Here is a 15,314-nt window from a genome sequence, read left to right as displayed (position 1 = left end):
ATCCAAGAAAAAGTGTAGATGTAATATAACAACACAGTTAAAGGTGCAATATACTGGATTCAGAGCATTAATGTCGCAGCAGCATTTGCTATGTGGAGGTATAGTGGAGTAATGTAGAGGATGAAGTCACTCTCCCGCTGTGTGTGTGGTTATTTAGAGCTCCTTTGTGCTTTGTTAACGTAGCCGAGCTCTCTCTCTCATACAGCGGTTACACTTGATAACGCTGTTGTTTGTGCAGTTAGCACCGTTAGCTGCACACCGCCAGCTCAGCCGTTGCCATGTTGAGAGCAGGCGGCAACCACTAGGTCTGAAAAGTGAAGCCAAGGCAGAAGTGTCTTAAACTTGCATTCTCTCTGCTGGCCACCAGGGGGCGACTCCTCTCTGGTTGTATAGAAGTCTATGAGAAAATGGTCCTACTTCTCTCTGCTGGCCACCAGGGGGCGACTCCTCTCTGGTTGTATAGAAGTCTATGAGAAAATGGTCCTACTTCTCTCTGCTGGCCACCAGGGGGCGACTCCTCTCTGGTTGTATAGAAGTCCTACTTCTCTCTTGATGTATTATCTCAGTAAACATTGTAAACATGAGTTTATGGTCTCAATCTCTAGTTTCAAGTCTTCTTCAGTCCAGCATGATGTTCATTTAGTACATTATGGTCCATTTAGAGTCCACCAGACCAGAAAGCAGGGGATGCTTTAGGGGGCGGGGCTACCTTGTGATTGACAGGTAGCTACCACGCTACCAATGCTTTAGCTACTAAGATGACTTAGCTGTAATGTTTACGTTGAAGCTAGTTTTGTTAACAGCTTCACACCAGAACCCAGATGGATCCAGATCCAGTTAGGTTGCTGTTCGGGGTGCTTCTCTGCCGCTTGTGTTCTCCAGATCCACCCGTCGCTCCTCCACAGTCCAAATATGGTCACATACTTTCACTGGTTGCAAAAAAATCCAAGATTGCGACGGCCGAAATGCTTCAAAACCATAATCCTCAAACCAATTAGTACTTAGCTTAGCTTAGCTTCACTTAGCTTACGGGTTGAGAGCACCTTTAACACTCACGCACTTCTAGAGAAAGCCTGTTTGTATAACTTAGCTAATGTACTTATTGTGTGTTTAATTAGAGATAACCCTCTACTTGTTCCTTAATACTCATTAAAAGAAGGATATGTTGCCAAAAGCTTATGAGCAGACTCCAAAATCCTGTTTGGTCTCACTTTACGAGATTAGAAACGTTAGTCCAGGACAAAACCCACCAGGTCACTTTGGGATAAACTGCAAACTGCAATAAATTTCAAAGTGCCGGTGCGAGGTCTTAGTCCTCGGTGGGTGTGAGTGAGGCTTAGAGATAGGCATTGCAGCTGATGGCGAAAAATGTCAAAGGGTTAAGCTGTAACCTCCCCCGTCTGCCTCCCTCCCTCCCCCTTTTTCCGCCCTCTCCGTCTCCCCATCACACCGTGTTGTTATGCATGCTGCAGCGGTGTCCCGCAGGGCCTGAGATTGCCGTGGACATGATGTGATTTCTCCTCTCAGATGTTAACGTGCTGCAGTCCGGCGCCCTCTGATGAACCTGGGAGATGCCGCCGCCGTCGCCCTCCTCCTCCTCCTCCTCCTCTCTTTCCCTCCTCCATCATCGGCATTTATTTTTTTGCCCATCACAGATTACGCGTGCATGGATGACTGATCTCTGAGAGCGTGACAGATTGATTTGGAGGCGGGGCCGTTTAGAGGGCATTCACAGGTTGACATCCTGTTGCAGTTCGGCGCTGAAAGGAGCGATGTGGTGGAAAAATCACCTGATGAGGATCGTTAGCCGTGGTCGCGTTGAGAGGCGGGCGCCTCGTTAATTTAATTCATTTATCGGGTAACGCTTTGTACTTCCTCTCTCTCTCTCACACACACACACACACAGATCTTCATATCTCTGGGGTTTACTTTATTGTTGCCCTTGATAATAATCACTTAGTTGAATTTGTCCTAATGTGATGACAGAGACTGAAAGCTGCGCTCCGGAAGATGACGGGAACATATCGGCTTTGTGAATCTCTCGCTACAATTAGGAAAATTGAATGGACGCTGGCTTTGTTAATCCAGTGTGGAGAGGAAAAGTGGCTTTTTTTGGGAGGGCGAACACGTGCATAAGGGTCATTTGACTCGTGTAGTATCATACATTTGCATTTATATGGAGTACTATAATGAAAAACAGAGGCTAAGTAGAAGTAACCAGTAACCCCTGACTTTATTTTGGAAAAAAATATGTTTGGGAGAGAAATATATTTTTGGGATCCAGTTTTAATCATTCCACGAATCACACATATGATGTTTGTCAATCTAAAATCTAATTTTACAAGCATCTTACCTTTAACTTCAACAGTTTTACACCAAAGTGTGACTTTCTGGACTAGAATATTATCTTTTAAATTGGAACATTTCAAAAAGGATCTTCTTTTTTCAGAATTAAGGCAAGACTTCAGCTCTCTATACTCTAAATATGGTCCGGAGGAACAGCTTTTACATTTGAATTGACCCCTCTATGTTGCTGCAACACAATTTGGGTGAAAAAAAGTTGCCACTTAACTTCATCCAAATCACCAAAAAGAAAGCAAAATTTCCCAAATTACTCAAAGTGCTTTGTAGTCACGATGCAGATAGTTTGTGAGATGTGGAGGTATCTGCCACTAACCCTGATATGAAAGATGGAGCAGGTGGAAGCACTCAAGACTCAAAATATATATATATATATATATATATATATATATATATATATATATATTATCCACAGGTCAACCACACGAGGCTCACCGATACGCGCGGCTTATAAAGCAACAAAAACCAATGTGACGAGGGGGTGAAATGCAGGTGGAGAAGGGGAACCAGGTGATCTGGGAGGGGGGCGGGGCTAACGAGGCTGATCCAGCACAGCAGCAGAGGAGGAAAAACACAGGAAACCACTCGGCCCAGTCGACAAAAACAAGTCTGAGAGCATCTGGACACAAATACACAGAATGTCTTTTTCTCTGTTGACGGTTTTCATCCAATTAAGTCTTATTATCATTCTTTGTTTTAATTTGATTCCAGGGAATAATCATGCTCTAACTTTTGGAATTATAGTTTCCCATCATTTTAATAAACAGGAAGTGTAATATTGCCCACGGATTCACGCTGATTCTCGGGAGCGTCGACTTTTATTTGTGACAATATCCTCAGAAAGTGTAATTAATGCCAGATCTAAAAATAGATACGTTGGTGTCGATGGTGAACGGTCAACTGTGATCAATCATGACGGTTCGGTTTCTCTGGAAAACATTTGGGTGTAAAAACTGAGAGTCAGATCAATGGCAGTAATGCTGACGGTGTGTGTGTGTGTGTGTGTGTGTGTGTGTGTGTGTGTGTGTGTGTGTGTGTGTGTGTGTGTGTGTGTGTGTGTGTGTGTGTGTGTGTAATTACATTTTGCATGTTATTTGAAGGGAATCTCATAAGCACTCACTTTTACACTGAAGAATATGAGCTTATTGAAACGTTCCCTGGCCTCCGTCGATATGAATGTGTTTGTTTTTTTAATTCTTCGCTGTGGTAAGCGTGCACTTGGTATTCTGAAAAAGTCTCTTTCATCAGGTGCAGACATTTCTTTCATTTTAGATGACCGTTGGGACTCACCTGCAGCATTGCCGAGGTTAACCTTTAATAAACTTAAGCTGCCCGGTTCCTGCCTCCTCCAGCATGCGGCTCTGTTGTTGTTGAAGTCCGTTCTATTCAGGAAAAGCTCCACAGAAAGCTGCAGCCAGCTGTCTTGAATACAGAAAACGTTAATAATTGATGATGTAATTCAGAATATAAGTGTCATCCCCGAGGCCTACGAAACCTACGAAAAGAAAAGGGTCAAAGATGTTCATGAATCAGCCTCTTGGTACTTAATAACTCATTTATTGAACGTCCAATTAAACTCAGACTCATTTATACTAATTATTTTATTTATATAGCAATCTCCAGGTTAAAGGATGTAGAGAATAAAAAAAGGACATACATTTTTATGTTTTTTATATCAATTTATATTATTATTAATATATTCTTCCTGGAAAATGAGACTTCTATACAATTGGACTTCCTTTTGAAACCAGAGGAGTCGCCCCCCGATGGCCAGTAGAGAGAATGCAGGCTTCACTTTTCAGACCACCTTCTGTTTCACTTGGAAATGTGTCACCACACTAAGGCAGGGCTGGGTGGTAACCTGAAAACACCTGGTTTCAGTCTGATCTTCGGTCTCCGGTCTCCGGTCCCGGCTCGGCTGTAACGGGTTCAAGTCCTTCGATGTAAGCTTTTCAATCACACAAGAAAACCCAGCATTCCTTTCCATTTAATCAACGTGTGATGAAGCAGAGTGAACAATGATGGAGAGAAAACATTCTTAAAGCTATGGTCTACGATTTGGAATAAAAAAAAATCCATTCAGTCTATCAGCCGTAGGCCTGCATAGAAAGTGACCAATCGGAGCCATTGCTCCGGAAGGCTCCCATTGGCTCGTACCCTGCCACTCCTGTCTTGTGGAACACTGAGGGGAGGGGTTTGGTTGAGGGGGCGGGATGTAGACCATAGCTTTAATGAAACGGGGTCCGTTTAAGCTGAGAGCAGGAAATTAAACACATTAACCTCTAATTGTCTCAAAACTGTTTTGTTGTTTTTTTTTAGTGCACATGAAATTGGAGCTGATTTTCTTTTCATCAATCTATTTTAAGCCGAAGAAACCGGGAGTGCAGACTATAATTTTGTTGAGCAGATAATGCAGAATAAAGAGGCTGCAGAGTCTCGGCTGAACGTCTCGCTTTGACTTTTCTTTCCAAAAGACTGTCGTGAGATTTTGCAACACAACACTCGTTGCGTTTCATGCTGGTGTGTGTGTGTGTGTGTGCGTGTGTGTGTGTGTGTGTGTGTGTGTGTGTGATCTCAGACACACAGAGGAAACCTTCCACCCTGTGGTTGCGCTGCACCGCTGCATCCTGCTCTGCTGCTGGCATCCGCCCCTCAGCGCGTCTTTGCAGCTCCTCAGTTTGACCTCATTATCGCCATCGTTACCGTCTGTAACAGTAGCTGCACCCTTCATCCTCGTCTTCATCGCCATCAACGTTCTCTTCCTAATATGCCCCTTTATTATCTTTGTCGTTTTTTGCTGTGAAACCCCGTAGTCGTCGTCGAGTGTGCTGCTGCTGCAGGGGCGTAGCGCACCATGCATGCCTCTCCTCCTCCTCCTCCTCTTCCTCCCCAGTCTTGTTCACCACTTGTGAGCTGCTGGAAGTGTGCGGGAGACATTGTGTGTTCAGAAACGCAGTCCTTGTGTTGCGTTTCTCCTCTGAATATTTCAGAAGGGGGGCTGACAAAATGCAGGCAGAAACAGACCGCTGATGACCTCCTTCTCATCGCCGCCTCCTTTTCACCCCTCCTCCCTCCCCCCTCCCCCTCCCTCCATGCGCTCATCACACAGGCTCCCAGGCTTCCCCGCTATTTCTCTCCTCGTCTTCATCTTCATCGCTCGCTTCTCCCTCTCTTCCCTCCCCCACTTTTTTAGCGCACCTCCTTCCTCCCCGTTCCTCCGTCTTCCTGCATCTTGTCCCACCTGTCTGTGCTTTCATCTCACCCGTTTGCTCATCACGCCCCTCTCTCTCTTACTTTTTCCCTTTCGTTCGCCCGTCTCGTCGCCGCGGTGTTGCACTCCGTCTGTCTGCCTGTCTGCTTGTCTGTCTGCCTGTCTGTCTGCCTGTCTGCCTGCCTGTCTGTTCCATAACTGGGCTGTCTGAGGCCTCTGCTCTGCTAATTCATTCGCCGTGCATCACCTCACATATCTGCAGGGTCAGGCAGATAGACAGAGAGAGGGAGAGAGGGAGAGACAGAGAGAGAGAGAGAGGAGGAGGAGGAGGAGGAGGAGGAGGAGGAGATCTAGAGGAAGAGAGAGGGAGAGGGACCAAGAAAAGAGGACACGGAGAGAGAGAAAAAAAAGATGCAGTTTTATCTCCAAGAAACAGAAAGCCAAAGCCAGATCCTGTGGTGGTGTATTCCAGCATCTCTCTCTCTCTGTCTCTCTCTCTCTCTCTGTCTCTCTCTCTCTCTCTCTCTCACTCTCTGTCTCTCTCTCTCCTCTCTCTCTCTCTCTCTCTCTCTCTCTCTCTCACACACACACACATACATACAGTAGTTTGCCATGACGTCCCTCTGCTCACTGCCTGCTTTGTCTTTCTCTCTAATCTAATATTTAAACCAAATTGTCACCATTGTCTCTCCTGTCTGAAGGAATGCACGGCGGTGGCGAGTGCATGTGAGTGATGACATGTCAGTAACTGTGTTTAACACGTTTTTGTGAGTTTGGACTGGAGCCTCCTTACATGGTGCGTGTTTGCTCGGTGGAGATTTCATTAATCAATGAAAACCGGCTGCAAACATCTAAAGTAGGTCTGAGTTTAGAGGAGTCGTTTAATCATTTGTGTGATTCGTGAAACAGATTTGTGTCTCACCGTTGACTGCAGTTTCTTCTGAAATAAGTTGCCATGGGGAACAGCAGAATAAAATGGCACCAACACATTGATTCATTTTGTTAAGAGACAAATATATACACAAAAAACATCTTATAATCTTATCAAATCATCTTAAATCAGATGATCACAAATCATAAGGTCTCTATTTTTCACTTCTCTACCACGATGTGGAGCTAGACAGCTTTTTCAAGTCACTTGTGGCGATATTTACGATTATCTCGATAAATCAGCTGTTTTTTGTCTGTGTTTTTTTATCTCTATCATCACATCCTTTGTTCCTCCATCATATAGTGCTGCCCAGGGAAATACAATCCGGTTCACTGATGTCTGACTTCCACTTTCAGAAAAAGAAAGCAATGAGCTTTTAAAACTCTAAAAACGCGTCTCTGAGTTAGTATGGGAAGCTAGTTGTGCAAATCTGCTCAGAGATAATGAGACGTAGAAGGACTGGAGTTACATGCGAGGTGAAAGCGCTTCCTCGTTGGTAGCAACCGCCACAACGCCGCTGAAAAGATCACACATCTGGTCGCGTGGAGTATTTGAGCGAAGAAAAAACCAACAAGAAAGAAAAGTTAAATGAATGAATAAATGTGGCGGTGCATCGGGTCCAGTGAGACGCCACTCTGGGGAGCTTGGCTTGCTTTTTTACTGTTTAAAACTCTGGATAGTCAGATGAATGTTGCAACATCATTTGATCTTTTTTTAAACAACAAAAAAAAGCAGGAAAGGGCGTGATGAAGACTCGTCTTCGCCGTGCTCACGCTGCTGTTCTATTTTCTGTGCATTATTCTGCTCATGAGTCAAAAATAGAAACTGATATGTCAGAAAGAGACAGTGACAAAAAGCCAGAGGCAAGCTCACACACACACACACACACACACACACACACACCGTTTCTCACCTCGCTCTCTGCAGCATTTCTGCAGTTTGTTTCCCGTCTCTCTCACGTCACTCACATGTTCCCGTCGTCTCTGCAGGTTTTCCAGAGTTTGAGCTCGAGCGGAAGTGAGCGACTGAGTGTCATGGATGACAGCGAGGAAACCAGCGCCGCGGACCTCACCTACCAAAACCTGCTGGTCCTGGGGGCCATCGCGGCGGCGTCCGCCTTCGTGGTCACCATCCTCATCGTGCTCGTCTGCGTCGGCTGCCAACGGTAAGAGGGAAGGTCACGTGACCGGTTGTATCACCTCTGCCCTGCTCACTCTCATCATCCACTCCTTCTTTATCTGCCTCTTCTCCTCCCTCCTCTCATCCCTCCATCAGCCCTTTCATCCCCGAGCGGAGTGGCAGTAATGAATGTTAATGGCTGTGAGTGTGTCAGATCAGATGAACTGATGTTTACAGGACACAGAGGGGAGTCGCAGAGGCAGACTCCTTCGGCAGGCAAAAGCAAAGGAACAAGCCCGCGGTTTAAAGAGGATCAGACTCCGAGTCAGGCGAGAGCAATGGAACGGCCTTTTCTTTTTTTCTGTTTTTAAGAACCCTCAGGGACCAATCGGAGGCTGCACTGTGGCTTTGTTGCCATGGGATACACAGATAAGAAAGTCGAGAAAATGTCAAAGCAGCTCATGTCAGGGAAATAAAAACCTCACTACTGTTAAGATCTGAAGAATGAGATATATATATATATAAACCCTCCTGATGGATGCTGGTAATGTGGAGTGTTCAAAGAGAGACTTACAACTATTGATTTAAAATACCCCTCAGGATTACAGTGGATGTCTTTGCAAGTAGGTATGCCTTAAAGGGAAAGTTCACCCCGTAATCAGAAATACATAGATTTCCTCTTACCTGTGGTGCTATTTATCAATCTAGGTTGTGTCTGTGAGGTGCCTCGTTTTTGGAGAATGTAATGGGACAACATCACCATCACATTTGGAAAAAACTCTTTCCAGAAATCATGACCCAGTTCCTCAAGATAATCCACAGACCTTGTTGTGAGCAAGCTTCCAGAGGAGCTAAATTTCACTATAGAGGCCAAACGGTGGAATTACAATTTCTAGGTCTGTCACACTAACAGCCGAATCCACAGTTGGGAGGCAGGACAGAGAGCTGGGAGGCGGGGGGGTTAAAGGAAATGCTGGTGCACTAGCTTTCTGGGTACAGAGACAAAGAAGATCTCAATAAGACTGTATAGTAAACCATTTGGATTCTGGTGTGAGAGATTGAGACCATAAACTCATGTTTACAATGTTTACTGAGGTAATACATCAAGAGAGAAGTAGGACCATTTTCTCATAGACTTCTATACAACCAGAGAGGAGTCGCCCCCTGGTGGCCAGAAGAGAGAAGTAGGACCATTTCCTCATAGACTTCTATATAACCAGAGATTAGTCGCCCCCTGGTGGCCAGCAGAGAGAAGTAGGACCATTTTCTCATAGACTTCTATACAACCAGAGAGGAGTCGCCCCCTGGTGGCCAGCAGAGAGAAGTAGGACCATTTTCTCATAGACTTCTCTACAACCAGAGAGGAGTCGCCCCCTGGTGGCCAGCAGAGAGAAGTAGGACCATTTTCTCATAGACTTCTATACAACCAGAGAGGAGTCGCCCCCTGGTGGCCAGCAGAGAGAAGTAGGACCATTTTCTCATAGACTTCTCTACAACCAGAGAGGAGTCGCCCCCTGGTGGCCAGCAGAGAGAATGCAGCTTTAAGGCACTTTGGATTTGGCTTCACTTTTCTGAACCAGAAGTCGCTGCCTGGTGGTTGAAAGGAAATATTTCCTGAATGAAAACTGCTCACAACAAGGTGTGTGGAGTATCTCAACTAACCGGGTCATGATTTCAGGAAGAAACATGGCTGATGAATTTTTCAAATGTGTCTGAGTGCCATATCGTCATTATATTACAGCCGATAGCTCCAAAAACTAGGCAACTCACGGCACAACGATTCATAGCACAACAGGTGAGAGTTGAACCGTGTGATTGGGGGTGAACTGTCCCTTTAACTTCTCCCTCCTGTGCCGTGTTATGATGAACATCTCCAAGGGGAGCTGCCTCCACCTTCTCACGGTCCCCTCGGGGTTTGACGGCCATATGTTTCAGCGAATGGGATCCAGCTCACTAGAGGAGACAATAACCAACCGCAGTGACACGCAGCCGACACGGTCGACGCTCTACCTTCATTTCATTATTTCAAGCATCTCGTAGAGTTAGTATGTTTACTGCCCCCCCTTGTTTGCACACCAGAAATGCTATTTTTTTTGTAAGTCACATTATATGCGACACAGATCTTCAAAATGAAAGAAACTGGAGGGGGGAGCAGTACTCACATTCACACCTGCACCCAGGAGTCTTCATCTCTCACCATACCAACAGGTTCCTATAGCTACAGCCTCCTCCGGGGATCCGCAACCACACATTTGTTGCATTAAGACGAATACTGGAGGCTTTTAAAAGGTGGATGAGCACCCAAGGACAAAATAATAATTTACTTTTCACTTGGGCTTATCATGAAAAGAGACAGAATTTTCTCCGTGAAGGACATCCTCCGCTTTTTGTCAAAACCATGAGTCACGCTGGACTGGTTTGACTGAACTCGTTGCTGTCCACGGAGGACTTCATGGCCTCGCCCGGAGTTGGATGCCGATAGTATCTATCTGCTCGGAGTGTGTGTTTGTTCTCGATTATCGCTTGTCTGCCGGCTGCTGGTTGACCTTCCCTCTACTTTTGTTGTTTGTGTCAGAAAAGGCAAGAGCAAGCATCCCCCGGCCGGAGAGAAAGGGACATCTGTAAATATGGTGAGACTCTTTCGTACACACAGATGCACCAATGCATGTTTTATTCTCCGTATTAACGTCTTCATGTGTGTGTGTGTGACAGCAGGGCACCCTCCGCAACCCCAAGCTGAACTCCATGAGCAAATCAGACACCCGTCTGCACGAGATCAACCGCTTTCCCTGCAACGGAAACTGTAAGTGACCCGTTTTTAACGTGGCAGTATATGATGTAGAACCCTGAGCTATATTTCAGTCCTTTCCTCCTCCTCCTCCTCCTCCTCTGCCTCCTCCTCTCTGTGCAGCAGTCAGCAAGAGCCGCCCAGCCAGCATGGACCTCCTGCTCCTGCACAGTCGGCGCTCCCAGACCGACCTGAGGCCCTCCCACGGGCGCCAGCTTCCCCAGATCCCCACCAGTCCTGAGGGCCCCGGCCAGGTGGGGGGAGGAGGGGAACCGGGGGGAGATGGAGCGGGCGGAGGAGGAGGAGGTGGAGGAGGAGGTGGGGGCGGTGAGACTAGAGACCACACCTACACCGAGGTGGGCATCCGGAACCTTCCCACCCACTGCCTGGACGACGGCCTGTACGAGAGCGTCGGAGTCCGGGACGGGGAGGCCGGCCCCAAGGTCCCGTCGGCCCCGCCCCCCACCTCCAACAACACCCCGGCTCCCATCAGAGCCAATCAGAGCCCCCCGGCTCAGACCAACGGGGCTTGCGGCGGGAACGGCCACGTCAATGTACGTACATGCAATGACAACCTGTTTTTAAAGGTTCTTCCTGGAACCCAAAGAAGAAGCGTTCCCTTTTTACATCAACGCTTTCAACAATCCTTGAAGACTCTTTCTAAAAATGGTTCTTTGAATGGAATGGGTTTTAAAAAGGACCCTTTTTCCTCGAAGCTCGTGGTTCTGGGTAGTACTTCAGCCTTATTTCTAAGAGTGTGTATTTTGATTTGAATGTGAAAGCCATCAGACTCCCTGTGATTCATATTTATCAGACTTTCTAAAAGGGGAAGCAAACACTTTACCAGTAATTCCTTTGTTTGCCTGTAGGTGGCAGAAAACATCAGGTTATGTGGGAATAAACTGCTGGAGCTGCTTGTAACCGACATCTCTGACGAGATAAAAAACGTTGTTTCTTTTCCCTCCTCGCAGGGCGGCCGAGGGAACGGCCGAGGAAACGGCATCGTTAACGGACCGGCGGCAGGCAGGAGTAACGGTGCCAACGGGGTCAACAGGTCACCCATGTCCTCAGTCAACTCGCTGGCCAGCCAAGAGCCAACCGCAGCCGAGTACGCTTCCATACGCAAGTTCAGAAAGGTAACAGATGCATGGAAGTTCATACAGTTAAATGAGTTTGGTTTCATGGAGGATGTCAGTGTTGTGGGGCCGCACGCTGCAACAGAAATGATAAGATGCAGCCAAATGCAACAAACAATATTATTCCCATAATCGACTAAATATGCTGAAAATACCTGGAATCACTTTACATTTGGGAAAGAAACAGATATTTGCATTGCGTCACAGGCAAAAAACACTTGTTTTCCCTTTTTTAGTGAAAAATATCAAATTAAAAAACAATCATAAGGTCTCCCTGCATAAGTAAATGATTAATTATAAATATTTTTCACTCGTCCACCACGACAGCAAACAGACAGCTTTTTCAAGTCAACTCAAACTTTATTTATAAAGCACATTTAAAACAACCAAAGTGCTGGAGAGGACAACAGACAAGTCACTTGAGAAGATATTCATGATTATCCTGATTAATTGTGAGTTTGTGTGTGTGTGTGTGTGTGTGTGTGTGTGTGTTTATCTTGATATAATCAGCTGTGTGTTTTAACAGAGAAGCATTGCAACATAATTTTTCCGTGGTAGAGGGCATGAAAATAAACCGCTGATCTTAAGAATTGATAAAGTGTAAGAGAAGGTTTAAGTTTAAACATTACACTCCTGATACAAGAATAAACAAATAAACTGGATCACGTGGACTTTTTGTTGTTTTTCACAACCTAAAGGTGGACAAGACCACCAGGAAGGAAAATAACAGCGCCGACAGTCAGTCGGACAGCCAATCGAGCGTGAGCGACTCGCCCTCGACGGCTCCGCCCCCGCTGCATCGCAGCCAGGAGTTCCCGCGCAAAGGACTGGAGCCGTTCCACCTGCACTCCTTCCCGAAGGTACAGCAGGCTTCAAACTGTACGTCTGCATGTTCACCACCAGAGGGCGCCGTCCACAAACAAAACAGCCCCTCACAGTCAGATTTAATGGGATTCACATTCTTGATTTGACCACACATTAAATTTTGTTCACAAACTCACTATCAAATCAGCCGTGGTGTTTTTTTAAGATTTGGGTGGATTATTGGAATTCCCCCGATCACACAAATGGATCAGTGTGTGCCCGCTGGAAACGGAGGGACAATGATCGGATGGCGATCGGCCTTTTTTTCCTGTCGGTTTGCTGGAACACAAATGTGTGTGTGTGGTTGTGTGTGTGTGTGTGTATGTGTGTGTGTGTGTGTGTGTGTGTGTGTGTGCGTGTGTGTGTGTGTGTATGTGTGTGTGTGTGTGTGTGTGTGTGTATGTGTGTGTGTGTGTACGTGCTTGTTTGTGCGTGTGTCTGTTTATTCCCCCCATTTGCCTTTTTGCAGTGTGTTGCGCAGCGCTGGTATTAGAGTGGAAGGATGGATTATGTAGAGCTCGGCAGGCTGCCAAACAGCCCTCTGTGTGTGTGTGTGTGTGTGTGTGTGTGTGTGTGTGTGTGTGTGTGTGTGTGTGTGTGTGTGTGTGTGTGTGTGTGTGTGTGTGTGTGTGTGTGTGTGTGTGTGTGTGCGTGCGTGCGTGTGTGTGTCAGCTAACAGGTAGCCAGCAGCCAGTGTGGGGATAAATAACGTCCACATATTGAAGCCATTTACTCGGCCTCGGCTTCCCTAACTCACTCTCGCTGCACAGGAGGAGCTTATAAAGGTTTAATGATCCTCGGTCACATCAGCACACGCCAACACATTCTTTCTAATTGGTTTCTAATTGGTTTGAGATATCTATATATAAATAACCAGAACGGTTACTTGTTTTGTTATTGTTTTATTCAACCATTTTTCTTTCACTTTTCAGAAAAGCTTCATATATAAATGACAAAAGTAAATTCTGGAGAAATTGTGGTTTAAGGATGTTTTTTTTTTTTTTTTTTTTGTGGTCAGCTGACATGAGTCAATGCAGCAGCTGGTTGAAAAGTGATGAAAGAGCACACATTTCCCTCCATGTTGACCAGAAATTATGTATGAAGAGTCGACAAAATAATTCACGATAATCGTCAAAATATGCTTTTGGGTGGACATTGTTAAATTATCATTTTTATAATAAAAAAATAAGCTTTGTGTGACACTTTAACCTTGTTTGGTCAATAACTTGAATCACAGAAGTGCTGAGCAAATTTCATAAACGCAGTCAACATGTATCACAAAGGTAGTCATCCCCCATTAAATCATGACCTCTGACCTCTCTCTCTCTCTCTCTCTCACACACACACACACACACACACACACACACACACACACACAGTCATACGTGTTGAAACACGTTTTAAAAACCGCCACATCATTCCTGATTAATTGTGTGATAATCTATTTGTACGTGACGCTTGCTTCCTCGTCTTCCAGGAGGCCGTGTTCATGGGCAACGGTGAGCAGTACATCTGGAAGCCTCCGGAGGAAGATGACATCATAACCTTGCACCCGCCTCCACTCCGCGCCGAGAGCGTGCAGGGGCACCCGTCGCCCCCGACTGCCAAGGAGGTGTGTGTGTGTGTGTGTGTGTGTGTGTGTGTGTGTGTGTGTGTGTGTGTGTGTTTGCTCTCTGATTTGTGACGGCTGTGTTTACTGATGGGGGGGGGGGGGGGGGGGGGTTGATTTCTGCACGCCGTCATAACACTGATGACCTGTGACCTGCCTGTCACACCGGGTTTCTGCTTACAGCCTGAGGTTACGTTACATGGATCCCCCCCCCCCCCCACCTCCACTTCTTCCCTGCCTGAACCCTGACCCAAATCCCCCCCCCCCCCCCCCCCCCCCCCGTAACTAACTAAAAAGAGTTAGTTAACGGTGTAGCATTACGATCGCAGCGTTATTATTATTGATTTCTTTACTGTGAAACTACAAAATCTGCTAGTTAGCTAGTTAACGTAATAATTCCACCATGCTTTAATGCTACACCGGTTGCCGAAAATGAGCCGAGCAAAGTTGCGACAGCAACGTGCTTTCCTACACGATGCATTATGTTGTTACATTTTACTCATTTATTCTAAGCTTCGGAATGTTTCTGTAACCATTGTAGCATTGAAACATGGTGGAATTATCAAGACAGCTAAGTAGCCGCTATCCGGTAGTTAGCTAGCTTGCATATTCCACCATGCTTTAATCCTACACCAGTTGCTGCTGAAAATGAGCCGAGCAAAGTTGCGACTCCTCTGGCGATAGCAACGTGCTTGGGAGATAGTTTCCGTTATCGGTGTAGCATTACGATCGCAGCGTTATCATTATTGATTTCTTTACTGTGAAACTACAAAATCTGGGGTGAATGTGCTTCCCTGCGTTGTGACAAGCGTGTTGTCGACATTAGGTTGTTGTAAATTTAGCTAGCTAGCTAGCTAGCATGCTAATTCCTTGCTGATTTCTTGCTACAGTGACAGAAACCTTGACATGCAGCTGGACTTTACTGTTTTTAAATCTCCATTCATGGTAGCTGTTACCTTTTCAATTAGCTTATGTTAATGTTGATGAGCAGTCGTAGCCGTGAATGCTAATCGCTAGCATGCTGACTATTGCTGTATATTACGGTTAGGTGAGTTCTGTAAAGGGTCTATTATAAGGACAAAAACTCTAATAAACTGAGTTTATACGAAGGCAAGTTATTAGTAAAGCAATGAAGTCATTAGTAGAAGCAATTCACAGCTAATTGAACGGCTTCTCTTCATTAATACTTGTTGGTTTTATTGAGTGCTGCTGGGATGATTTTGTAGGCCAATCCCAGACGTTAGCAATGCACCAGACAAAACACTTTTTGGATTTGGATTATTGCAGAAAATAAA

The 15,314-nt window shown here is 45.8% G+C and overlaps 1 protein-coding gene and 1 long non-coding RNA gene across 6 annotated transcripts in view; one reads left to right on the top strand and one right to left on the bottom strand.

Moving 5' to 3' along the window:
- Positions 1–15,314, top strand: part of LOC311016607 (uncharacterized protein) — a 43,338-nt gene that overhangs the window by 20,514 nt on the left and 7,510 nt on the right. The window contains exons 2-8 of one of the 5 annotated variants that reach the window (XM_084014416.1): positions 7,493–7,668; positions 10,198–10,252; positions 10,335–10,425; positions 10,534–10,964; positions 11,382–11,546; positions 12,245–12,406; positions 13,888–14,022. In XM_084014416.1, the coding sequence (XP_083870542.1) occupies positions 7,538–7,668; positions 10,198–10,252; positions 10,335–10,425; positions 10,534–10,964; positions 11,382–11,546; positions 12,245–12,406; positions 13,888–14,022 (1,170 nt within the window). In that variant the 5' untranslated portion in view covers positions 7,493–7,537. Of the gene's footprint in view, positions 1–6,352; positions 7,669–10,197; positions 10,253–10,334; positions 10,426–10,533; positions 10,965–11,381; positions 11,547–12,244; positions 12,407–13,887; positions 14,023–15,314 lie in introns of those variants that run through there. The other 4 variants (XM_084014414.1, XM_084014415.1, XM_084014412.1 and 1 more) reach the window with 4 other exon arrangements.
- LOC311016613 lies at positions 5,171–7,547 on the bottom strand. Its single transcript, XR_014597517.1, has 2 exons — positions 7,417–7,547; positions 5,171–5,277 (listed from the first exon to the last, which is right to left on the bottom strand). It is a non-coding gene; the product is annotated as an uncharacterized lncRNA (long non-coding RNA).

The sequence above is a fragment of the Eutrigla gurnardus genome (genome assembly GCF_963514095.1).
Source record: "Eutrigla gurnardus genome assembly, chromosome: 8".
Classification (NCBI taxonomy): Eukaryota; Metazoa; Chordata; class Actinopteri; order Perciformes; family Triglidae; genus Eutrigla; species Eutrigla gurnardus.
The sequence above is the reverse complement of the archived record's forward strand: the minus strand, read 5'-3'. Positions and strand labels throughout refer to the sequence as shown.